Here is a 26,661-nt window from a genome sequence, read left to right on the forward strand (position 1 = left end):
TCAACCTGTCAGGAAACTCTGTGTTCATTGGAGAAGAAGCTACAACCGTGCTTCTGTTTTGTGTTACGTCAGTTGTCTCCCGCCCGACTCGCGCCACTCCACTGGCTCCACCCACAACAGATTTCACCCCACACCTTTCACAGTTTTGGAGAATGTCTTGAAAGACACTTCAGAAGTACATTCTACAGTTTCCTGCCAGTACTTCATTCTTTCAGAAGCAGGCCCCTGTCGGAAACACTCCCTTTAGCCTCCATTTTACCAATTCAGGAAGAAAGATAGATCCCTTGCAGCTTCTGTAATGCATGTGAAATGAGGAGACTGGAGCCAAGGTTGGGATTCTCTGTGCAGTATTAAAAGCCCACATCTGGAAACTTGGCGCACTTGAATACTCACCAGGTGGCCCCACGAGAGATAGACACGGTCAGCCAGACGTGTCTTTTTTGGAAACAATCCTTTGCCTGGCCGTTTTTGCTTTTCCACACACACAACCACTCCCAACTACACACACAACCACACAAACACAACCACATACACACACACAACCACACACAAACACACAACCACAAACACAAGGACACACAACCACACCCAACTACACACACACACAACCACAAAACACACACACAACTACAAACACAACAACACACATACAACCACACGCACAATCACACCCACAACCACACACAACTACACACACACACTCACAACCACACACACACTCACAACCACACACACACAACCACACCAACACATACAATCACACACACACAACCACACCATCAGTGCACACTTGCACCAGGCACAGACACCATCAGTCATCAGTGCACGCTTTCACCGGGCACAAACACCGCCAGCCGTCAGTGCACGCTTCCACCAGGCACACACCACCAGACGTCAGTGCACGCTTTCACCAGGCACACACACATCACCAGTCGCCAGTGCACGCTTTCACCAGGCTCAGACACACCACCAGCCATCAGTGCACGCGTTCATCAGGCACACACACACCACCAGCCGACAGTGAACGCTTTCACCAGGCACACACACACCACCAGCCTTCAGTGCACGCTTCCACCAGGCGCACACACATGACCAGCTGGCAGTGCACACTTCCACCAGGCACACACACCACCCCATCAGTGCACAATTTCTAAAGGCACACACCACCAGCCATCAGTGCACACATCAATTGTTAACGCATCCACAATTAACTATTGCAGCAATCGCAGTATGGTACACTTTACTTTTAAACATTCATCTAAAGCGCAGCATGCCACCATTGCTCCAAAAATAAATACACATTTTTTTGGCCTACAATTTATAGACTTTTGTTGCAATTGGTGTTGCAATATTTAGCAATGCCAATAGCTCGAACTTAATTAATGCTTGACTTATTGCATAGTAAATGCTTGTTATGGCAGTCACTAGCAAAACGGTGTCCAGTGAGAATCATTTGGGCCACAATAAATTCCTGGGTAACAAGTTCTCATAATTTTCCAAGTGCCTCATTTTGCCAGAGAGAATGGCAACAACTGCTCAAACCACCAAATGTGCCCATTTCAGGTACTCCTGTGGAACGAATTTCGGCAGTATTTGCAACCCAATAGGCCTTAAAAGGCGAATTTTAAAAATAGCTTTTCGCATTCTGTTAAATAGTTTAGATGCCCCAGCTGCTCAGGTTAACCACGTTAATCAAAATGTCGGATTGCGCTAGTTAGTACCACTTTATGTATTTTCAAAGCTGTGCTAATTTACTCCATTTTCTGTTTGCGGTGGTAGGTGCGGTTTCGAGGAAGTGAGAAAACAATGTAGTTATTTATTGTGTCTGTGAGAGAACAATGATGTTATATAGTTACTCGGTGCAAATTAACGAATCCTGTGGGAAGCTAATGTAAAACCTACTGTTTATTGTAAAAGCAACACAAAACTGCTTCAGAACCTCAGTTCATATTGATTTAACTATTTGCACCAAAGTAAAATTATGCTACCATATGTAGTGTACTTTTCGACACGCCATATAATCACATATCGTTTCGCATCTGTTTCTCCACTTGCGAAAAATAATCCATCCTTCTCTCCGTTACAAAATCCACTGAGGTGTTGCAGGGAGGGAGGGGGCGTAGGTAGTGAATCCCCATTACCCCTACACTCAAAATCACCTCGATTTACATACAACGCGTTTCGAATTGCAGACGCACTCCTCCTATCTGTGTTCACCATCTCCCACAACAGCGTCTGCAACTCACTGCCAGACATGTGGGATCAATCAAGCCTGTTGGTGGCTTTTTTTTCGTGGGGGAATGCTCACAGTCTGACAGACCCTGGCCTCTGGTGACACAGAATCTCAACAACTCGTGCATGAGCGGCGGGAGGCGGGCGAGGGCCGAGGGAGTGAGTGGGTGGGTGTTTGTGCATGTGTGTTTGATGGGGGAGATAAATCCACTGCTCCTGCCCCCTTTCTCAGACATTGTACGGTTTAAGTGAGGGAGTGGAAAAGGAATAGCTTTCAACGGAGCCACGAGCCAGTGCCGGCTGGAAAAGGAGAAAAAAATGCAGCCTTCAGTCCTCCGTGGAGAAGCGGACTGAAGAGAGGCAGACATCTGCTGCAGAACTTGGAACATGGGACTTTGAGGCCAGTCTGGGCTGCAAGGGAAAAGTCCTCAGCTAAAAACAGAGTTCACCTCTGCGCAGCTGGCAGGCCGGCCACAGGACAGGATAAAATGTGGCTCTTTCTCAGTACTTCCTTTTGTTTCTTGTCCTTAGCTTGGTGCTGGCCGGCATCGTTTCACCAGAACCCCCTGTACAGGAGCCTGAACTTTAGCACAAGCTCGCATGTCTTTCAGCTCGCGGAGAGCCGGAGGCAGCAGCTGGACACGACCGAGAACAAAGTGGAGAAGCTGGGCCAGTTCTTCAAGAGGAACGTCCGGAAGCTGCGGGAGAAGAGCAGCCTTCTCGACATGGTCTTTCTGGTGGACGAGTCGTCCAGCGTGGGCTACGCCAACTTCGTGAACGAGCTGAAATTCGTGAAGAAGCTGCTGTCGGACTTCCCCGTGGTGCCCTCTGCCACGAGAGTGGCCATAGTGACGTTCTCTTCCAAGAACAACGTGCAGTCCCGCGTGGACTACATCTCCGCGAGCCAGTCCCACCAGCACAAGTGCTCCCTGCTGAACAAGGAGATCCCGGCCATCACCTACAAAGGAGGAGGAACGTACACGAAGGGGGCTTTCCAGCAAGCGGCGGTAAGGCTATGACTGTAACCTGTTCGCGCGCCAGTTGCCTTTCATAACTCCCTCCACCGAGAGCAGGGGCGCCACGCACTTAACGTGAAGTAACTCCACGTGCGCGTCAAACTGTAGCTATTTACGGTGACGTCATACGTGCGCCTTGTCCTGAATGCTATTAATCTTTTTTCTTCTATTTGATAAACAAAGCGCTTGAAATTCAAATATAGAAGTGCAGGTGTGCGTTATCTATGTGTACCTGTTTAAAAAATAGAAGTGCTGGTAACCACCTTTTAATGTGGATATATGCTGATAATTGCTGCCACTCTCCCCTTAAAATTAAAGAAGTGCAGGTAGGTACTGAGTACATGACAGCACTGGCTGCTCATTTCCAAGCACTGGATATACTGAAGACCATAGTGTACAGCTCTGTGTTTTTTATTGCATAACTATTTATTGTTGAATTAATCCTCTGACATCATGTTTATTTGAAATCAATGGTTTAAATTATATGGTAATAGGTACGTCAGGGGTTTGAAAATGTCTTCATTGGTAGGCAGGATTATCCGGGAAAACTGAAATTGTGCGGCAGGATTGACTATAGTATTTGTGTAGGAAAAGATATGTCTTGCGAAGTCTTTGTGACAGTAAATGCTATTTTGTCATTTTTTAACCTTAACTTTCCATGGACTTGTGTTTCACCGAGTTAGCATCAGTTTAAGACATAAATACAGTAACCAAGCTTAACGGTGACCAAATGAGATGAGCACAGTTCCTGCAACTGTGCGGCAACACGTTTTGCAGCGTTTTAAAAATTAGATTTTTAAACTACAAACTATTTTTTTGTTAACATCTTCAGATTACGCAGAAAATTATGGATTATGTTGCAAATCCATAATCCAAATTCGTCATCCATAATTATACAAAAAAGCACCCGAGCTGCACAATCACATAGTTCCAATGGCCTTGAGAATAAATGCTCTGCTTTTCTTTCTTTATTTCTTTCTTAGATGTAGCGACGGTAAGGAGTGCGTATGTGATATGAACCAATCACTTCTCAGTTGAACAGACATGTCCCAGTCTGTGATGAGGGTTCGTGTGGGAGGACATTATATTCAATGGGGGCACGCATGACCCTATCACATTCTCTCGTACATTCCACTGATTCCACAAGATTAGGCATGTTTCCATGCCAGGTGGGTCCTTCTGGATGTACAAAGTTATATTTTGTCTCGAAGAACAACACTAAATATAGTGATTAACTGAGAAAGCAAATTTGTATTAATCGTACAGAATATGAGAAATACACATAATTGTAATGCTTTTGGTGTCTCAGGACCAAATTATGTTTTTCATTTATACAGCAATGTTTTAGATCATACAGTCGATTTGGTACTAACATTTCGTCTGCCATTTATAATATCTATTATGTTAAATACATGATTAAACTTTGGTTTAAAAATATCAGTTTCAGGAGGCGAGGGAGTCGAATTTTGGTGCTGGTGATGAAGGAGAATTTCATGCGTTTAAACTTTTGCATCAAATACCGTGCAGTGCGCGTAAGCCTCCCGGCCCCCTTCATCTAGCAAACTCCTCTAATGCTAAACTCACGAGATCAGATTGACTATCTATCTATCTATCTATCTATCTATCTATCTATCTATCTATCTATCTATCTATCTGTCTGTCTGTCTGTCTGTCTGTCTGTCTGTCTGTCTGTCTGTCTGTCTGTCTGTCTGTCTGTCTGTCTGTCTGTCTGTCTGTCTGTCTGTCTGTCTGTCTGTCTGTCTGTCTGTCTGTCTGTCTGTCTGTCTGTCTGTCTTTCTGTCTGTCTGTCTTTATATATATATAAACAATATATATGTGTGTGTTTTTTACTAAAAAAACAAATGTTAAATTGACATTGAAGGTTAAAGAAAGTGAAGTTATCGTTAATTAAGGTATTAAGATTTAGCTCACATTAAAAAAAGTAGGAATACACAGTAAAATAACATAAAAACTATTATTTTAAAGCAAAAACAATAAGATATTCACTAGTTATAGTTTACTGGGCTAACTATAACTTGAGCCCCAGCAATGCACTGCTTATGACCTCACATATTTCATCTCTCATCAGGTATTAAATGACATTTTTGATAACATCAGTGAAGAAATCTCAAATGACATCATTGTTGATATCACAGACAACAACACCATAGTCATAAATAGAAATGAGGTACTGAGTGTACAGGTGTTGGTCAGTAGCGTGGTAATAAGCATGATAGTGCATGTTGAAAGTTATGTTGTGCACTGTCAACAAATCACTAAAGTTTGGGGTGCAAGTATTACTCTCTGTTAAACACACCTTACGTGGGTTTCAGAAGTATGTTTCAAAGTAGGTTGAGGCTTAAAGTCAATGCCTATCCAAAACATCTGTGAGAAAGGCCATACCTTCTGTACACAATAGAATATTCACCAGTGGATATTTGAGCACCAGCCCATATTAAGTAGTTGTTATAAACTTCTGTAGACAAATTCTACATACCAAAGAGATTTATAAAGGGTAGATGTTTACTTCCGGATCTTTACTAAAGGTTTTGAGGAATTGCAGATTATTAAAAACTGGAGAATGTAGGGTTGTCCTACTTAGAGGTGGTGTATTTCAAACCGATGGTGTAAGCATAGCAATAAGGTTGCATTCCATTATGCCCATCTCAGGAATGTATGATGTGTATTTTACTAAACTACTAGAGTGTTCTCCATAAGGCATGGTAAAAAGTGTCTTGACCGTGCCAAATGTATACCTGGCAACCTTTTGAGTTAAAATTGCGGGTCCTCCCTCTAAGGCTAATGAAAAATTGTCCAACACATTATGTTGAATTACTTCAAGGCCACAAACCCTATAGTGAAGTGTTACAATGATGGTATGATGTCATCAATAATGTCGTCAATGATGTAATTTGAGAAATTATTAGTGATGTCAGCAATGAAGTCATTTAACATGTCATGAGTGATGCAATTTGTGAGCTTATAGATGGTGCCACTTTCTGCTCTTTTCTGACCTTTATTCTGCCTTTTTCTGCTTGTTTCTGACCTCCATTCTGCCTCTTTCTGCTTGTTTCTGACCTCTATTCTGCCTCTTGCTGCTCGTTTCTCACCTTTATTTAGCTTCTTTCTGCTCATTGCTGACTTTTATTCAGCGGCTTTTTGCTCGTTGCTGGCTTTTAGTCTGCTTCTATCTGCTTGTTTCGCACCTTCATCTTGCCTCTTTTTGCTTTGTGCTGACTATTCTGCCTCTTTCTTCTCGTTTCTGACCTTTATTCTGCCTCTTACGACTCATTTATCACCTTTATTCTCCCTCTTGCTTCTCATTTCTCACCTTTATTCTGCCTCTTTCTGTTCATTTTCACCTTTATCTTTCTGACCTTTAGTTTCTCTTCTTGTGGGAGCCAGAATTGCTGCTGCATGGAGGGAGCTGCTGGAAATGCCGCTCCCTCCATGCAGGAGCAATCTGTTTCTTCTTTTTCCCTGCCTGCATGTCTGTGGGCAGGGAAAGAGATTAAACCTCTGCTTCCAGTGGGTGGGAACACTTTGACTGCTCCTGCCCGCTGGAACCGAAGTGTTTCCTTATGCTTGGTGGGAGCTGTCAAAGCTCCAGCCAAGCATAAGCAAACAGCTATGTCCCAGAAGAAGGTACCCGGTACATAGCAGGAGCCGGTATTACAACAACGTGTTATTGCCCCGGTGAGATGGTGTCCCCGAGTCTCATAGAGTCCAGGAAGGGGGGGGGGCCATGTGCGCCAACTCCATTTTTATTATTAAAGCCCCGGGACATGTTGGTCCCCAGGGATTCAATGAGCCTTAGGAGGTGGGACCCCATGTGCCCCTCTCTGTTTTTTAGAAAATGCCCCAGGACCTGCCCCACCCAGGGACCGTTCTGAAAACTAGTGTGGGAACCCTGCTTGGTTTTCATAAAAAAAAGTATTGGAGCAAATTTGTGAATTTAGTGAATTTGTTGCAAGGAGAACTCCAGTGCAAAGACTTGGGGGGCAGGTTAGTCCTATCCTGCCCTCTTTTCTTTTTTTTGACATTTTTGGGGGGACATGGCTGAAGTTAAGTTCCAAGAGGGCTGCCAACACTTCCTGATTAAAGTGTTGGCAGCCAATCAGAGCTCTGCATCTCCCTGCACACGCTCTTTCATTTTTTTGTGAGTAATCGGGAAGCACCTGTGGCTACAGATATCACTATCTTTGGTTTCTTAAATTTCTCAACAAATTCTGAATGGATTTTCTGCCAAATTTGGTGTAATTCCATTCAGTGCTTCGGGCTGCAGGTTCGCCTCAAGGTCCTATGGGAATTAACATAGGAAACACACTTATTTTGTCCCCCTGTTTCTCGACCACCACTAAACAGATCGCCCCAAAAATTTCCATGCACAACAGGGTTCACCGAGGCACTTGTCTTGGACAATTTCATGAAGATTCATCAAACAGCGCCTAAGATATAGGCAAGTCAAAAAATGATTTTCCTATGGAAACATGGTCCTAACTATATTCTTATTGGCGACCGCCAGTAGGTTATATATATGTTTTTTGACTAGTTTTTTTGAGAGCTTGGCAGGCGGAGGAGACACTCTGTGCAGTTGTAGCACCGCCTTTGTTGTGAAGTTGCACAACAGAGCTTAGATGGAGCAACATGGCAACTGGAGAGTAACACAATCTGCGTGGGGTTGGGGGCGGTCCCTAGAGGGTGTACCGCCCCCTGTTGGCTTGCAGGAAATTACTCTGCCAACAACTTCTTAAAGGATTTTGGCAGACAAACATGTTAACTGGACGTTCTAAATACAAAAATGTAAACCATTGGTTACTTACACAGTAAACCCTAAAGAATGGGATTGACTATGTGAGGGGGAGGGGAGTGAAGAGAGCTGCAATTAAACAACTCCACAGCTTCTGAAGTGGGAAGAAGATTGGCAGCTGGGCTGCGTGCTTGAAAGCGGTGCTGTGCATGGTGCCCCCTCCGGCTCGCATGCCACCTGCTCAAAGCCCTCCCGAGCTGAGCTCTCAATAGTTCCTGACCGGCGAGCTGAGCAAAACTATTTGAGGATGGAAGGCACAAATCACAAGCCTCCCACAGCATAAATTAGTTTTACAGTGGGAAGGACTGAAACCTGAAGTGACGTCAGCAGAATAAAACTGTGTTGTACGTTTGCAGTTAATTTAAAAAAATGTTTGGGTGCCGAGTGCAGAACAAAAGAAAAGCGCTTGCAGCTGGACTGCCTGCTCTTAAGCGATGCTGTGTATTGTGTCATCTCGCCTCACATGCTGTCTGCTCTGAGTGCCCCAGGTAGAGCTCTTAAGAGTTCCCACCCGACGAATGGAACAAAATAATTTGAATGTGAGCGACAAGGTGTGGGTGAGGGGAGCGAAGAGAGCTGCAATCAAACAATTCCACAGCTTCTGAAGTGGGTGGATGGTTGGCAGTCAAGCTGTGTGCTTGGAAGATGTGCTGTGCTCAGTGCCTCCCTTGCCTCGCATGCTGCCTTTGCCTGCTTTAAGCACCCTCAGGCTGAGCTCTCAAGAGTTCCTGGTGAGTGGAACAAAACAATTTGAGCATGTCTTCAGAATATGTAAAAAATGTTTGGGTGCCAAGTGCAGAACAAAAGAAAGGCATGCAGCCGCCATGTTAAACATAAAGCACAGTGTGGTGTGTTCTAAAAAAAGGAACAAAATGTTGTAATGCAGGCACTCTTACTGAGCAGCGCACACTAAGCAACTGAAATTCATAAAAAAAAACAAATCAAATTACAGAAACAACATATTGTGGAAGTGCTTAGAAGTTGTGCCTGCCACAACGGCTATGACAAAGAAGTCATTAACAAAAGAGTGCTCAGAAACTGTAAATAAAACTTACTGAGAAATGTCACATGTTAAAGGGGCAGTCCTTATGGGAGGTTACAACAGTAGAAAAGGAGGCACTATGGAGGGACTACTAAAGAAATTAACAGAAGGAAAAAAAGCATTTCCAAAAGGCAGCTAAAGGAGCCAATTAAAAACATGGGCAGAGCTTCAAGCCCATAACCTGAATACTGCATGTCTCGAAGAGACAGCGCAATCAGTGCCTAGGCAAGACCTAAAAATAAAATGTCCAGTTAGGCCCCTGAGAGCTCTTTTCCCTTGGGCCATCTCATTCCCACAGGAGTAAGACCCGTGGGAGCGAGCGCCCTGATTTGCTCCCAGCAACATGCAAAAATGTTGCTGGCAGTCATTACAGGACACAAGCACTGAATCCGTTTTCAGCCTTGGGACCTTATCTCCCGGGGCCCAATTTACTTTATAAGCTGAGGGGGGCCAGGTGCCCCACCCTCTCCGAGCCATTTTTAGCCCTGGTGAACCAACCTCCAGGGCAACATTTAAATACCTAGGGGAAGGGGACGCAGGGCCTCCTCCTCGAGCCCTTAGGCCTGGGCAGAGCTCGCAGAGCTTCACTCCATCGAATTCCACAGAGTTCCTGAAAAACTCCACCAAATTCCTTGGAGTTCCATGTGTAGTCAGAGTTGCTCGGCCACCCGTACTGCCAACATGTTTAGCCCCCAGCAACACAGTCATCCATGTACATAGTCAGACTCGGAGAGACTCCTGTTGCTGCACACAGTAAAGTCACTCCTGTCTTGCTGCTTAAAATGTAAAACGCCTGCGATAGGAGTTTTTTTAAACAGAGTTTTATATAGCGCAAACTTGACCCGAATCAGGTATCAGAGCGATTTACGTAGCGCCAGTTTTGTTCAGTGTCATTGTCGAGACTCAAACCCAGTTCCCCAGATTCAAGGTCGACCGCCCTAGCCGTTAGGCCAACTCCTCTCCCAAGACAGTGCGGATTAACAACCTGCATGGGAGGAAGGAATACGAGCACTTGCGGCAGTTCAGCCTACATGGGAACAAGTATTTGTGCTTTGCTATAAAGCCTTTGTACAGACTCAAGGTATAGCCATAAGCCCACAACATGACGAGAGTAACCCTGTAAACATGGTAAAACTAAAGCACTACAATATCATGTGCAACACAGCATTAATGTTATTCAGAGGTGCGCCTCTTCCACACACCCAGTGCAGGGCCCCTCGTGACCCTGGAACAGAAGCTGATGGGTGACAAGAGCAGCCCGAGGATCCCAATACCATGTACTTAGAGTATAAGCATGACCACCCCTCCCCCACTGTCAACTTAAGTGGCTTTGGGCTGATGAGCGGGGCGTTGGGGACATGATGAAGGTGGCAATCAGCAGCAGGATGGTGGTAACTGGTACCAGTCCTCTCGGCGACGACGATAGTCCATCAAGCTGGCATGATGCAGGGCTGCACTACTCCCTCTGACAGGTAGAGGGCGGTGTCTGATCTTTGGCTCCTCCAGCCAGTAAAGAGCGACGTGGAAAAGAAAACATCAAGTGAAAGTGATTAAGTGAATTCACCGGAAAAACAACTTAAGAGTGAGGCGGCTGCGGCATCCTGAGGGTGAACTCAATCAAGCGCTTGTTTTGCAGCCCAGGTTGGTTTTTAATATCCACAAGACCCCAGCACATGCCCACCTTGGCCCCAGAACCATGAAAAAAAGGGTGGGCGAAGTAAAACTCTGCTTGTGGCGGAGTGTTTGCTGGACTGCTCGCTCCGTAGCAAAAACCCAGTGAACTCTGCTTGCGGAGCAGAGTTACTCACCCACCCTTAGTTATTGGGCCCAGGGACCTCTATCCCTCAGGCCCCAGACCATTTAAGAGCTTTTAAGAGGGGGAGGGGGCTCATGCAGCCCCCCTCTTTGACCCATATTCTTCCCTGGTGACCCCATACCCCAGGGCCCAAAATATAATTTAAGGGGAGGGGAGCTGCATGGCCCCCTTCCCAAGCTTTTAAAAGGCCCTGTGGACCCCATCCCCAGGATCGCCATTTAAATTAAATGGGGAGGGGGGCAGTCTTAACAAATATTTGCTGCACTGTATATCCAAAATCTGTCGGCATAGTATAGACTTCATGAAAAGAATCTATGATTCCATTACATCACTTGGGAAGACACTTAGAGCATGATCACCATAGATGTATGTCCATTGTATACTAGTATCAGACAAAATCAAGGGTAGAGGCATGCTTGTACAATTTTAAGAGTAGATCTATGCCTCTATATAAGCATACTTGCATGCTAGAGCAGATGATGACTTACTGTCTTGCAAATAAAATATTTCTATTTGAAACAACATTATACAGACAAAAAACCAGGACAGCGATGGGTAGCTGCTTTGCCCCCAGCTTTGCAAATGTTTTCCTTGGCTGGTGGGAGGAGCAGGTGGTGTGGGTGGAGGAAATGACAAATACACCCAACACAAACCATTATGGATTTGTTATATTGATGATTTGTTTTTATTATAGGTTGGCAATACATCACAGGCAAAATAATGAATTACTAAACTGGGGAATAACAATCTAAACCTACAGTTTACATATAACATTAGCAACAAAAATGCAGAATACATAGACATTGCAGTACATGTAGAAAATAAGAAGTTAAAAACCACTCTACATAGGAAAAGTACAGCAGGCACCACCGTACTACATGCACAACAACAACCATCCTGCCTCCCTAAAATGGAATATTTCTTATGGGGAGCTGCTAAAGGCACACAGAAATTGTAGAGAAGATCAGGATTATTTGAAAGAAAAGCACATAATCTTAGAGAGGTTAAAAAACGAGGATACCCCAACAGAATCCTGTAGTACAAGAAAGAGCTATGGGATTAAAACATAAGGAGGTCCTATTTCACAATAAACAATAACAAGTAACTAATGAGGACAGGAATGATTCTACCCCCAGGTTTATTATGACCTTCAATAAAAGATCACAAAAGGTCAGGGAGGCAATGATGAAACATTGGGACCTACTGAAAGCACATCCCATGATAGGCAAAGATATGGAAGAACGCTCTACTATCCCATATAGGAGACCACAGGCTTTTAGAATTAGCATTGTACCTATTTATAAACAGCCCAGCAAACCCACCTGGCTAGCGTTTAAAGGTTTAAAAAAATGTGGGGCCAGCAAAGGCTGCAAAACCAGTAGAAATAAAGAAGAATATGAGTTGCCAGGTGATATGAAGACCAAAATCAGAAAACTAATCACATGTACCATGGAGTATGTAGTTTATGTACTGGAGTGCCCTTGTGGACTGACATATATAGGCAGTACTAAACTACCTGTGAAAAAGAGGTTCCTCAAACATCTAAGGGGGATTATAAATAATGATCAGGTTTATCCAGTTGCCCGTCACTTATATGTGAAACATGAGAGTAATCCCAGATTGCTCACATACTATGGAATAGACTAAATAAAAAAAACATCAGAAGAGGAGATCGAGAGAAGCAACTAAGGATCTTAGAATCCAGATACATCATAAAAATGAATAGCAAACATCTCTATGGTTGAATAGGGACGAGGAATTAGTGGTCCATATAGGATAAATACCATATCGGTATATTTGGTACATGAGTTATAATCTTCCTAAAAAGGCACTCTTGTCAGAAGTCGTTTTTTTTGTCAAGCTACCATACGGTTTTAATACAGAATTCACTTTCACCTTTATTTTGTAAGCACTACCTGCAGGTAAAGGTACTGATTCAAACTACCACCATTGAGGCCAATTATGCATATATCTTTTCCCACTGGCATTTGCCATGATATAGAGTCTGATAAAGATTGTTGTGATTTCCCAGCATGGATGTAGCGTATCAAAGGTGTTTTATGTATTTATGGATGTGCAGGCAGATGTGGGATATATAAATGTAATACCATTGGGTAGAACTGACACCTACACAATAGGAATGCTCCTTTATTTCTATTTCTGATCACATAATTAATTCTTCACCTTATTATTAGCACAGCGCTAGCCACTGCCTAGTAGGTTGACAACAGTGAAGTGTTCTATTTATATATACATATATATAATATGGAATGTGTTATATTCAGTTGCGGTATGGAAATTATAGCTAGCGGTCCCTCTGTGGCCAAGTATTGGGCATGACTAAGATCTATATGTTTATAGGCTGATTCAAATTGTATTACTATCATGATCTTTATGAATTTATATGTATTATGTATCGACATAGAAATAACTTATATTGCAAATAGGCATCATAACAGTACAGAAAATGTATTTATTATCTTTGCTCATGTTCTGATAAGAACACTTGCCTGCCCAAGTCGGTCTCTTATTCTCACTTTTCTTTCTTAATTTGATGGATTTTTATTATTTATTTTTAGTTTAAAGTATTGTTCATATCATAGAACAATTACCAAAATGCATCTTGTGCTATATTCACAGATATTGTGGACCGCAATTTATTTATCACATCAAGGTAATTATAGGGCAGCCATGTGTTTTTTTTAGTGGTTGACAATCTTCGGAATGACGTCGCGATCGTCGCGAACAAGTTGCGAAAATGGAAAATAAAAGCAGACATTCAATGACTACCAACCCAACCAAAAATAATATGTAAAAAAATCCATTCTGAACATTGCACTCCACATATTACTACACACATACTTCTTTCAAAGCATATTTAAACTCATATTTCTGTACTGAGTATCCTTAAAAACCATCTTTAAGACCTATTTTCCCTCTACGTGGTTATTCGGGACGTCGCAATAACGTTGTTAACCGCAGCAACAATGCCTTTTTCATAAAGTCTGAAACACATATATCCACACATATTACAGTATTTTACACACTAGAGGTTTCTTACGGTATTCTCGAAAATCAGGTTTTTCTAAAGAGTTTCTATAAAGATCATCGCTAAAACATATTTTCTGTTTTTGCGGTGACACCGGAGATCGCAATGATGTCAATACCTGCGATTCTCGCGGGTATGTTGCAAAATTGAAAAGCAAAAGCAGGGATTTAATAGCCACCATCACAATCAACAATTATAACTATCTTACTAATTCTAGCCATCAACTAGATAAATCACTATCTAATTAACTCTATAAAAACATGTATCAATATCTCAGTATCTCTATAACAGTCTGTATTAATGAATCACTCGGTTATGGAGTGCATGCATAAGTCTCTTGAGTGGGTTTGTCACAGCATATATGTCTATAAGTGGCCATCAGAGTAGACTCATGAGTCTTTCAGTAAGTGTGTCACTGGCGGCATAAGTCTCGGAGTGTATCTCTCTATCAGTGAATGTATGAGTGGAAGTATAAGTCTCTCAGTGGCTCTGGGAGTCAGTACATGATTGTCAGGCTGGATCTGTGACTGAGTCGATCAGTGTCTCAGTGGTCTGTGAGTCAAAGCATGAGTGTCTGAGTGAGTCTTTGGGCGTGTGAGTGTGTGAGTGGTTCTCTGAGTGGGTGCATGAGTGTCTGAATGGGTCTGTGAGTGGGTGTATGATTCTCTGGCTGCGTATGTGAATTGGTACATGAGCCTGTGACTTGGTCATTGAGTTGGTGCATAATTGTCTGATTGGGTCTGTCTATCAGTGAGTGTGTCCGTGGAAGCAAAAGCCTCACACTGGGTCTGTAAGCGGGTGTATGAGTGTCTGTACATGGGTGCATCACTCTCCGAATGAGTCTGCAAGCGCCTGACTGAGTAACTGAATGGATATGACTATTGGTGCATCAGTATCTGACTGGGTATGTGACTGGATATATAAGTGTGTGAGTGGGTATGTGAATAGGCATTTAAGTGTCTGAGTGAATATGTGAGTAGGTACATAAGTGTGTGAAAGTCATCGACTAGTGTGTACAAATATATATTTTTAAATATTTTCACCGATAGTAGCGACGTCCCCACGACGGTACACATAACATGTGTCACTAACACCCTCATTTCTCAAAAATGGGGTCAGAGTACCTCTACACTGACCCCTTATGTTAGCTTTTTCAGAAACGTTCAGCCCCGGGAACTGTTTCCGATCAAAAAATTAGGGGCGCAACCTTCTGTTCAGGTGTTGCCCAGCCAATCAGAGCATTCCCGTTGGCAGGTGCATCCACGAATAATCACAAAATCATCTCAAAATTTCCACAGCCACACAATTTCCATATCACTATAATTTTCGGCTTACATTTCTCAAAACTAATGAACAGATTTACACCAAATAGGCAAAAGGCGTTTCCTTGAACCAACATCTACCTCCTTGCCAAATTTGGTGTAAGTCCTTTCAGTAGTTCGGGCTCAGGTGTGGCTAAAGTTTCCTATGGGACTTAACATTACAAACGCACCTTTATTTTGCGCTCCAAATTCTCGGTCCCCACTGCCCGGATCACCCCCAAATTTCCCATGACAACCAGAACCTACCTTTTGGGAAAATTACATGAAGATTGGGTAAGCAACGAAAAAAAGTTACAGGCAAGTAAAAAAAAAGCTTTTCCTATGGAAACTAGGTCCTAACTATAACTACCTACTGGCAACCATATATATGTGCGTTTTTTTGTTGCTAGTAATTTTGGCACAGTTTGACGAATATAAGGGTGCAGGGTAGGGATACCCTGAACCCCTGGACCCCACGAGGTGACCCAGAGGGACCCTCTGGGGCCAAAAACATAAAAACCTAGCACAATTCCTGCAATGCCGCAGGACTCTCATAGGTCTGAAAACCCCCCAAAAAACAAAATGGCAGCCACATTCATTAAGTTTAGGTCCTGGGGAACCCGCCCCCATGGCCGTATTCAATAAGCGGAGGGGTGTTGCATGGCCCACCCTCCCCAAGCCATGAAAGGCTCAGAGGAGCCCACCTCCATGGGCCGAAATTTGCATATAAAGTGAGGGGGGCAGTCCTCCCAGCCTGAGTCAACAGAGGACCCGGGGAGCCCATTCCCAGAGGACAATTTCAATAATGAAGGGGAGGGGCACTGCTCCCGAGCCATGATATACCCCGGGGAACCCACGCCCAGGGCTGACATTTTTTTAAATGGGGAGTTGAGCTATGCTCCCTGAGCTTCTAAAGGCACGGGTAGCCCATCCCCATGGCCAGAATTTTTTTTAACGGTTTGGGGGCTGCACGGCCCCCCTCCATGAGCCATTGATGGCCCCAGGGCCACCTCACATGATATCTGCCTGGAGCCCACCCCTGGAACATAGCGGTTTTCCTGCCCACACCATTTCAGGCCTTAAAACCTGTTTCTGCTCCCTCTCTCAGTTGGCCGAGCTTTAAAAAGGCTTCTGCTGGCTAGGAGCAATTTTTTAAATCTTTTTCCATGCCTCCATCAACAGATCAGATCAGATTTGGTGAACGGTGAGTGCTTCGCAGGAACCAGTCACCTATTCTGATTTTACACTTTGTAACAATTACTCATCTGCTCATGGTTTGTTTTCTGCTCTATGAAAAAGTGCAGCATTTTAAAGTTTGTATTTTCTGCTTGGCAATGCCCGATTATCCCAGCCTGTGGCATGGCAACTGGGATGTGAAGAGACCACTGATGGTTCACCATATTGTGTGTGTGTTTTATCTTAGCAGTAAGCCTACCAGATGTCCTAAAAACCATGCTGTTCACAGCGGTGTGTTGGGCAGCATGAGTAACTTGTGAGCCCCTGATGGAGGCATGATTGGTGTTTGGATGGTTTATTGAGTGCTGGTAATTTGTAGTGCTATACTGCAGATGAAGGGTTCTTCTGATTGAACATTGTTGATTTCTCCAGTGGCATTTGTGTACAGAGAGCTGTTGTCCTGGTGGACTGAATATCTTGCTACTAAAGGGCCAACATTTTTTTTTCTAGTGAATCGGGGTTTTGTGTAGACATCGGGCAGTCTGGAGATGATGGTTTTATGTTTAAAGAGGTGAACTGCGCTATTACAGTAGCACAGTTAATTCATTAGGTAGACTGTCCTGGTAGGATGGTGCTTTTAGGAGAATGTCCAAAACAACTGTGCCTAGCTGGGATTTCCTTGTTTATCCAAAAGCCGGACAACCAGGTTTTTCAGTCAGTGACTGTATTAGTGTGACTTCAAGGGCTCACTTAACATAAAAAGGATGGGTTTAAGGGCCGGACAAGCTGAAGTCGGACATTTATCTGCATAGATTATGCCACAGCTTGTGACAGTGCCTGCTTTTCTATCTGTCCCGTCCCTGGCATGCGTGCTGAAAGGACACTATTTAGTCTTTAGGCTTCTTAATCTTTAGCTCTGATTAGGTCGAGCAGACCTGCATTCAATGCGAAGCATTAATTGCTGTTTAGATCTCTTGTTGCCTCATTTGACACTTATCTGCTGTGACTAAAATCAGTCAAACGTGATTCACCTGAAACTGCGTTCAGTTAGGACCACAACTCTAGAATACAAAGGAGATGCTAAGAGGGAAACCAGGGGACTTGATGACCTCTTACACCAAATATACATTTCCCTGTATCTACTAAATTATTTGTAGATACACGGTTTATTCAATATTTGCCCCTCTACTCTGCCAATGGATTACAATTATACAACCTAGCTGTCTTCTTGTATCCACTGTACCATATTAATTGCATACCTCCATTCACACACACCGCCGTCGCATTCGTAACGGTTCACCGATACGTGCGTGAGTGTGTAAGTAACCATTGGTGGAACTACACCACTCATGGTATCAGAACTTTTTTTTAAACAATGTGAGACCGAGGTGTCTGGGAGGATGCCAAGGGTTAATTTCTTTGTGTATCTTGTAGGTTGACTTCACAAGCATGAAACTTGCGAGTTCTGTCAGTCAAATATAAATGACTAGCAGCCCATCCCGACCTAGGCCGGGTGCTTTCAGGCTTCCCCCTACCCCCGCCTGCCCCGACATTGCCCTGCAGCCCATGCCCCCACCCGCCCCGTCCCCCGCCTGCCGCCTGGCCCGACCCTCGCCTGGAGGTGTTAGTCACCGTCCCCCTCCTGCCCCGACCCCCGCCTGCCCCGACATTGCCTTTAGTAACTCCCCGTCCCCCGCCTGGCCCGACACCCGCCTGTTTACCTCATTCTCCGCTCCTGAGTTGACAGGTCCTCGCCGCTCTGCTCCTCACCGCCTGTCCGCCGCCGCTCCTCCCCCGCGCCATGTCCACCTCTCCACTGGTCTCTCACCGCCGCTGGCCTGTCTGCTGCTGCTCACGTGACCACTCGTCCCCGCGCCATGTCCGCCGGTCCTCTGACGCCGCTCTGACGCCGCTCCTCGACGTGAGCACGCACGTCGCGGCCGGCGCTACTTTGGGGGGGACTATTTTTTTTTTAATTAATTTTTTTAAATAAGTTTTTTTTTTAAAGTTTATATAACCTATTACCATCTACACACCCTGCCGATTTCTCCGGTGTATCGGGTGTGTAGATTGGCGCAGTGGTTCCCGCGTTTACTTGCCTCAAAGCCTGCAAGTTTCTCTTTTATTATAGTAGTATAGATGTAACAAAAAGATGTTAATATGTCACTTCTGTTCTTGGATTTTCGTCACAATAAAATACACTGAACATAATCTTCACAAACGTTATTTACAAAACTTTAAGCTATTGCCATTATAAATTACAATAACTTTTATTTAAGTAATAATTATTGAAAAGAAATTAAAAGCCATTGTTATTTGTAATATCAATACATGTAAGTCACGTAAATACAACACATATTGCATTACAAATGCTATAGGTGTCACATTTGCGAAAGGTATAACTATTGGCATTGTAAATGACAAAGCTATTAATTTAGCTATTTTAAAATACAAAACAAAAAATACAAAATTTGTAATTTACAATACCAATAGCCCAAACTTTCCTAATGCGAGACCTATTGCATTGCAAATGCTTGTTAATTGTAGTAATGGTCCTGGGGATAGGGTGCACAGGGCCTAACAAGGCTCAGGGAAGGGGGCCATGAGCCTCCTCCCCTTGAATTAAAAAAAACTGGCCCGAGGGTTTGGGGTCCCTGGGGCCTTTTACAGCTGCGCAGCAAGTAGCGCCAGCTGCACTGTTTAGGCCACTTTATCCGTGGGGACAGTTCTGATTGAGTTAGGACTCTCGCTGTATTGGCAGCAGCCTTGATATTATGGATTCAGGGCATTTGAGTCCCCCTCTGAGATGGCCAGTTGGCCAGGGAGACTGCAAGGTTTGTAGGGCGCCAGGCCCTTTTACGTATATGTGGTGCTAGGAAATGTTTTTCGTGTTTTATGATTTACGCACCCTGTTCTGAGTACCTCTAAAGGTGGCCTTATGATGACGAGGTTGTTTTGCATATTTTGTTTTTGCTAGTTAGATTTTGTTCCACCCTATGGACTTTGCCCCTAATGTTAGTGATTCTCAGGAGATTAGGGTCCAATAATAGTCGGCTGAGATTATGGGCGTAAGATGCGGTTGGTGCCGAATGTGGTTCTGTTACAGGCTAATGCTAAGTACAGTGATCACCAATGGTCACTGGGTGTTCGTTTATAATCTGTTTTACTTTGACTAAATTTGCTTTGTGGTGGTTCTGACAGTGGTCCAGGTGGTCCTATCATATGTAAACAATTCCCTTGTAAATATTATCTAGTGCCAGGTGGCATTATGTATACCTAGATGAAGGGCCCAACAAATACCCACCTCACTTCCCGGACGGCACATTAGTTCATATAGCCTCACCGACGTCTGGAATATGTGCCCCCTTTTTGTCCTTATACTTCTCTTCAACACCGCTTTCCTAGTAACACCCTTCTCATATCCCCGCCCACACTCCTCCTCCTCATTTTTCCAACATGGCCACAACTCGAGTTAAGGCTGGAATTAATTGCTACAAAATCATTTATCCTCCTGGCCAGACTAAAGCTTCAGTAAAACGATAGAAACATAACACTATTGAACATTTCCCTGCTTCCCTTTTTGTTGATCAATTTTACAATGGTCGTTTTGGGAGGCTCAAAAACAATTTCATTTTCTTCACTCACGACACCCCCTCTTGGTCCACCAGCTTATATAATTCCCTTAAGGTCACCTTCTCCTCCTCTATCCCTCATGGGAAACAACTAAAATTGTCCCCCTCTGTGTGTTTCAACGGCTCCCTCACTATCTCACTCTATAACAACGGTACTGTCATGATCCAAGGTAAAGACACTTGTCTTTCTCTCTTTGACCACCTCTTCCCCTCCCTACTCCCCTCCTCTGTGACCGGGTTTTCCCCTGACTTTACATCTAGCTCCACCCATTACTCCCTTTCTCCTCCCCTGACCCCAGTACACTCCAATAGGCTGCACCCTCGAGAAGCACAAGTCGGCTCTCTTCCCTCCTCCTCCTCCTCTGTGCCCGCCTCTCCCTTTCCTCCCACTTCACAGTATGCCCCCCCTTCATCACTTCAGCCTTACCACTAGCTAACACGCTCCTCATCCAATCTGCACCGTCCCGGTACTCCAATCTCTCCCCCCCCCCTATTCCTACCTGCCACTCCCTTTTTTAGTCCACCTCTCTTCCAACCTTCTCCCCCACTTAACTTTCCTTATCCTCCCCTCATTCCTCCCTCTCCCCCTCTTCTCTACCCCCTCCTTCCCTCGCTTCTTACCCCGATTTCTCCACAAACCCATTGCATCTCTCTCTCCTTTCCCCCACTCCTCCAGCAATGCTGTGCTACCCCCTTTGCCCCCTTGGTAACCCTTTCCATTTCCATCCATCGGGCCCAGCAGAACCATTTCCTTTCTTCAATTTCCCCTTCTCCCAAATCCCCTCACTCTGCCAGATGCCCGTTCCCTCAGAGCCACCTATCCTAGCCGACAGGACCTCTCCAACCACCTCCCCTCTTTTCCTCCCAAACCTCCTTCATTTCTATGACACCACACAGTCCTCCCCTCCCCTTCTACCCCACCGCCTTGATCCGCACCAATCTCCCCCTAAATATGTCCTTAATTCCTTTCCTTCGAGCAACGCCAACAAAGACAACTCTCCCTTCACCTCTGATACACCAACTCCCGCTCTCAACCTCCACCTTTCCCCACCTATGAACCCTATACCCCAACTCTCCTCCTGTCCCCCTACCTCTCCCTGCCTTCCACCACCAATTTCACCCCCTCCTGTTGCCATCGAGAACCCCAACCTTCCGTGCTCTGCCATACTCTCTCTTGAAAAGCAGCTCTCTTATCACCTCCATCTCCCAGCTTGTAGCTACCATTTCATTTTTAAGTTCCAAGATTTCCACTTTCTCATTCACCTCAACTTCTTTGGAAAACTCTCACCTTCCCATGAGATGCACCTCGCCCCCTCACCCCCATCATAGCCAAGCATAACCTGTCATCTGCAAACATCGTTAACTCACACAAGCCCTTGAACGCCACCCTTCTTCAACTTGCATCTTCGAATAACCCAACTATCTACACTATTCCGACCATCTCCTCTGTCAGAACCAAGCATCCACCTAAACCCTTCCGTGAACCCCGTATAAGTAAAATATCCCTATCACCCTTCTTAGCCCAAGTGCCCCGTCACCAAAACAGTCTTGACAAAGCTGCGCTGTCTGCTCTACAACTGCAGATCTGCAATAAAACACAAACTTTAAATCTCCGATATCATCACCCTTCACAATATTGACATGCTCTTCCCAACAGCGACCTGGTTCAACGATACCTCTCACTCTATGTTTGATCTCCTATTACCCTCAGACTATTCTATTTTTAGGAATGACAGAACTGACAAAGTTGGGGGAGGTGTTGCAATCATCTTTAGAAACTCCCTTCAACTTTAGGTTTTTCCTATCAGCGCCTTCCGCACTTTTGAAGGCCAATCTCTTGAGCTTCAACTACACCACCGCTCGCCCCTCAGATTCCATGCCATTTACCGCCCGCCTGGCATCAGCCCTTCGTTTATGGAGGAACTCACTGACTTCATCAACAACCAATACTCACAAAGTGACAATCAGACCTTCGTGGGTGACTTCAATCTCCACTGGGGCTCACCGCAAGACTCTTCCGCGAATTTGCTGGCCAACTTCCTCTCTACAAACGATCTTATCCAACACTGCACAGAATCAACACACTCTAAGGGCTCAATCCTGGACCTTGTTATTTCTAAAGCAGGCATGCTTTCTATCACTACCCCTATTCATGTAGACTGGTCTGACCACCTCCTCATTCCATTCTCTCTTCACCTAGCACACTCTATAACTCTTGGCCAACCTAAGAGGGCTACCTCCTGATTCTGTGACACTAAAAATATTGACACTGTTTCCCTCTGTGAATCAGCTTTGCTGTCACTTCCAAGGCTAGACCTGAACCTAGATGTTGACGAACTCACCTCCCAATGCCTCTCAGTCCTTGCAGTCGAAATCAATAACGTCGCTCCTCTCCAAAGCAAAAAGAAAAGGCACATTCCCTCAGCACCTTGGTTCAACAAATCCCTCTATGAAGAAAGGAAGCACCTAAGACTCCTGGAGAAACAATGGAGGCAAGCTCCCTCCACCGATAATTTAGCCACGCTTCGTTCAGCAAGATCCAAGTACCACAAGCACATCTTCCTTGGGAAAGCATCACACTTCAGAACCCTCCTTGTCTCAGCTAAAAATAAACCCAAAAATCTATTTGATCTCATCAAGAATACTAACTGCTCTCCCCCAACCTCCACTGTGAAACAGCCCTGCTGCAATTGATTGATGACGCGCTGCGGATACTCGATTTGGGGGGTCTTGTCTTCTAATTCTCCTTGACCTTTCTGCAGCCTTTGACACTGACACTCACAACACCCTCCTCAACACTCTTCAACAGAGAATGGGCATGGAGGGCACTGTGCTTAAATGGTTTGCTTCCTTCCTCTCTGATAGATCCCAAATGATCAAATTAGCGAACAGTCTTTCATCTCCTTTGGCAGTAGGTCAAGGTGTTCCTCGAGGCTCTATACTTGCACCCACATTGTTCAATCTCTATTTAGAACCACTGGGAAATCTCCTAAGTAAATCTGGGGTCCACTATCATCTCTATGCAGACGACACTCAAATCTACATCAAGGTTGCCTCCACTCACGATCTCTCTGTCCTAAGCTCTACTCTGGACTCCATTCAAAACTGAATGTCAACACATCAACTGATTCTGAATCCCTCCAAAGCTGAATTCCTCCTCCTCTCCTCCTCACTTTTTCCTCCCCCCGGTTTAATCATGGATGGACCAGATGAATCTACTGAACAATAAACTCATCATTGTCGACAGCGCAAAATCCCTTGGTGTCATACTCAACACAAAACTCAATCTAGTCTCCCACATTAATTCAATTCCAAAGTCTGCTCGATACCAACTGCGCCTTCTTTGGGGGATTTGTCGCTTCTTCCCGGAGCATGACCTTAAAACCCTGGTCCAATCGCTGGTTCTCTCCAGACTGGACTACTGCAATTCTCTTCTTACTGGCCTCCCCAAATCCCACCTGTCCCCCCTTAAATCCGTTCTCCATCCAGCAGCTCGTTTCATTTATGGGGCCAAAAGAAGCGACCACATCACACCCATGTTATCCACCCTCCGCTGGCTTCCCATCGAGGCAAGATCTATCTACAAGACTGCCTGCATCACCCACAAAGCCTTGCACTCTTCCTCTCCTCGCTACCTGGCAAATAAACTGAAACTCTCTGGAGGCTCTAGACCATCACGTAATGCGGAAAATGTACTGCTTGAACCTCCCACTTTCAAGAAAGGAAGATCGATGGCCCAATCCTTTTCAGGCAACGCGGTGAGAATCTGGAACTCACTTCCGCCTCAGCTCCAGACCACCTCCTCCTCCCAGGCCTTCAAAACTGACCTCAAAGTTCTCCTCCTTCAAAGACACTTCCAAATTTAATTCACACCCTCTCTATTATCTGAAGGAAGACCTTTCATTATAGAAAATTCTATTCTCCATGACTATGGAAGTGCCTTCCCAGTGTGTTCTTGTGGTCTGAGAGTCTGCCATTTATTGCAGTATTACCCTTCTACCTCTGTGTTTGGTACTCTTTTGTAACATGCACACGTCACTTTTCTCTTGTAACACACTGTTTGCTACCTCTTACATTTTGTTTGCTTTCAATACTTGCACAAGTGCCACCATTGCCTACGTAACGTTTGTTCTTGTGTTTGAGTGTCTGCCATAGATTGCAGTACTATACCTCTACTTGTACTCTGTACGCTTTTGTAACCTGCACACATGTCACTTTTTCCTCCTGTAATGCACCGTTTGCTACCTCTTGTATTTTGTTTGCTCACAATTGTCACTTTTGCCTCATGTAACTTAATGTTTGCTTTTGTAATTTGTTCACTTGTAATGTTCTCCTCATGTATCAGTTCTGTTTGTATTGTGAAGCGCTCTGACACCTTCGGGTAAAGTCTACGCTATATAAAAACGCATAAATAAATAAAATAAATAAAACTAACAAGGCTCAGGGAGGGGGGCCACACAACTCCCTCACCTATATTTGTAGTAATGGCCCTGGGGTCCCCAGGGCCTAACGAGGCTCAGGGAAGGGGGCCATAGGCATCCTCCTGTTGAATAAAAAAAAACGGACCCTGAGGCTTGGAGTTCCTAGGACCTAACAATGCTAAGGGAGGGGAGGCACACAGCTCCCTCACCTTTAATTGTAGTAATGGCCCTGGGGTCCCCAGGGCCTAAGAAGGCTCTGGAGGTTGGGTCATGTGCCCCCTCCCCATTAATTAAAAAGACGGCCCTGGGGGATGGTTTTTTTTAGGGCCTAATAAACCTCAGCGAGGGAGGCCACATAGCCTCCATCCCCTCTCATTAAAAAAGGCTCCTGGGAGATAGGGTCCCCGGGCCTAATAAGGCTTGGAGAGGAGGCCATTTGCCCCCCTCCCTTTAGCAAAAAAGGTTCTGGGGGATGGGGTTCCCAGGCAAGTGAGAAATTTGTAAGGATTTAGTGAAAACACAAGAGACACACCATTTTGAACAATGCTACTCACCCCAGGTTATTGAAGGGTAATTTACGCCACAGTTGCAGGTCTCTGGTCAGCCACGTCATGAGGTGGACTCAGGTTAAGGTTTCATGCTAGCTCCAGAAGAATAGATATATTATGTATGCCGAGGTACTTAATATAGAGACGATTCAATGTGATCCCAGGGCACCAAGAATTACTCCAGCGGTGCCCGACACCGGCACCAGTAAAGATTTGGCTTACTCCTATAGGCAAAGAATCTCCAAGCATCTTGGACCGGATAATATCGGGTCCTCCAGGAACAGCAAGAGGTCATCTGCATATAAGGCTATATGCGCCTCAGGTCCTTCACCCAAGGAAACCCCCATTTGCGAGTGTCACATCTGATAAGACATGCCAGCGGTTCAATCACTAACAAATGAGATGAAGAAAAGGGGGCTACCCTGACGAGTGCCTGTGCAGAACGGAAAGGATGGCGAAAGGATACCGCTAACCCGGATCTATGCAGTAGGCCTAGCATGAATAAGGGTGACCAGTTTACATAAGAAGGGCCCAAAACATGTCCTCTGCAATGCTGCCCACAAAAATGGCCTTACAACAGTATCAAACACCTTCTCAAAGTCAATTAAGTACAAGGCTGCAGGAGCAGTTAAGCAGTGTGCCTGGGACAGAGTCAATTGGATTCTGTGGATGCAGGGGTGTGTGCTCGTGTGGAATGAATACACATTGGTCTGGGTAGATCCGGACTTAGAGGGCCCGACTCAGGAAGGGAGTTAAGACATTAGCAATCACCTTAATGTCCACGTTGATGAGAGAGCTAGGCCTATACGAGGAGTACCAGTCAGAGTGGTGCCTTGCCTTGGGTATCACAACAACTGTTGTCATGTCCAAGTGCAGGGGAAATTACCCTTGGTTCACTGTTTCCATGTATAATGCCAGGAGATGAAGAAGCAGGAGGGATCAGTAGTGCTTTAGGAACTTGACCGGAAACCAATCGGGGCCCGGTGTCTTCCCCAAGGCAAATTTCGACAGGGCCCCAACAATCTCTTTGGTCGGGATTGGCTGATAATGGTTGTGTGCCAAGGATGATGGGATCCTAAGCAGTGCAATCTCTGCCAATAGTGGTGATTCAAGTTTATGCACAGAGGTGGATGTCGCCACATAGAACATAAGATATTAATCCGCAAAGACCTGTGCGACCTCTGTGACATGCCCAAGGCTCCTGGAATGGAGGGTATGAGTCTGTATACTGCATCCCTAGTTGCTAGCCAGTAGAGGAGTTTTCCACCTTTATCTCTGTGTTTATTCACATGCTGATACAATGACCTCCAACACTGTCAGGCCTCTTCCAAAGATAGCTGTTTCAGTCGGGATCTGGTCAACATCAATTGACGGGCTAAATCAGCTGATGGCTTGAAATGTGTCTACCTTTCAGATATAATCCTTGATCAGGAGCCGAAGAGCCGGTTTGGTAGACGCCCAAAGGGTCCAAGTGAAAGTCACTGTGTCGGAATTCAGCGTGAAGAAGGGCTTGACCCCTTCCTCCACGTAGTCGAGCATTCCTGATCCACCAGTTTCCAAACATTAAGACGCCACATGCGCCCTTAGGTGCCCCTGGAGAGATCCCATCTCAAGGAGT

At 44.9% G+C, this 26,661-nt stretch overlaps 1 protein-coding gene across 2 annotated transcripts in view; it reads left to right on the top strand.

Annotated features, from left to right (window-relative positions):
• Window positions 1-2,085: 2,085 nt before the first annotated feature.
• SVEP1 (sushi, von Willebrand factor type A, EGF and pentraxin domain containing 1) overlaps window positions 2,086-26,661 on the top strand; it is a 1,097,507-nt gene continuing 1,072,931 nt past the window's right edge. Inside the window, exon 1 of one of the 2 annotated variants that reach the window (XM_078676696.1) lies at window positions 2,086-3,239. In XM_078676696.1, coding sequence (XP_078532822.1) covers window positions 2,721-3,239 — 519 coding nt within the window. In that variant the 5' untranslated portion in view covers window positions 2,086-2,720. The remainder of the gene's footprint in view (window positions 3,240-26,661) is intronic. The other variant, XM_078676697.1, reaches the window with a different exon arrangement.

Source organism: Lissotriton helveticus, chromosome 2_1, assembly GCF_964261635.1.
Source record: "Lissotriton helveticus chromosome 2_1, aLisHel1.1, whole genome shotgun sequence".
Taxonomy (NCBI): domain Eukaryota; kingdom Metazoa; phylum Chordata; class Amphibia; order Caudata; family Salamandridae; genus Lissotriton; species Lissotriton helveticus.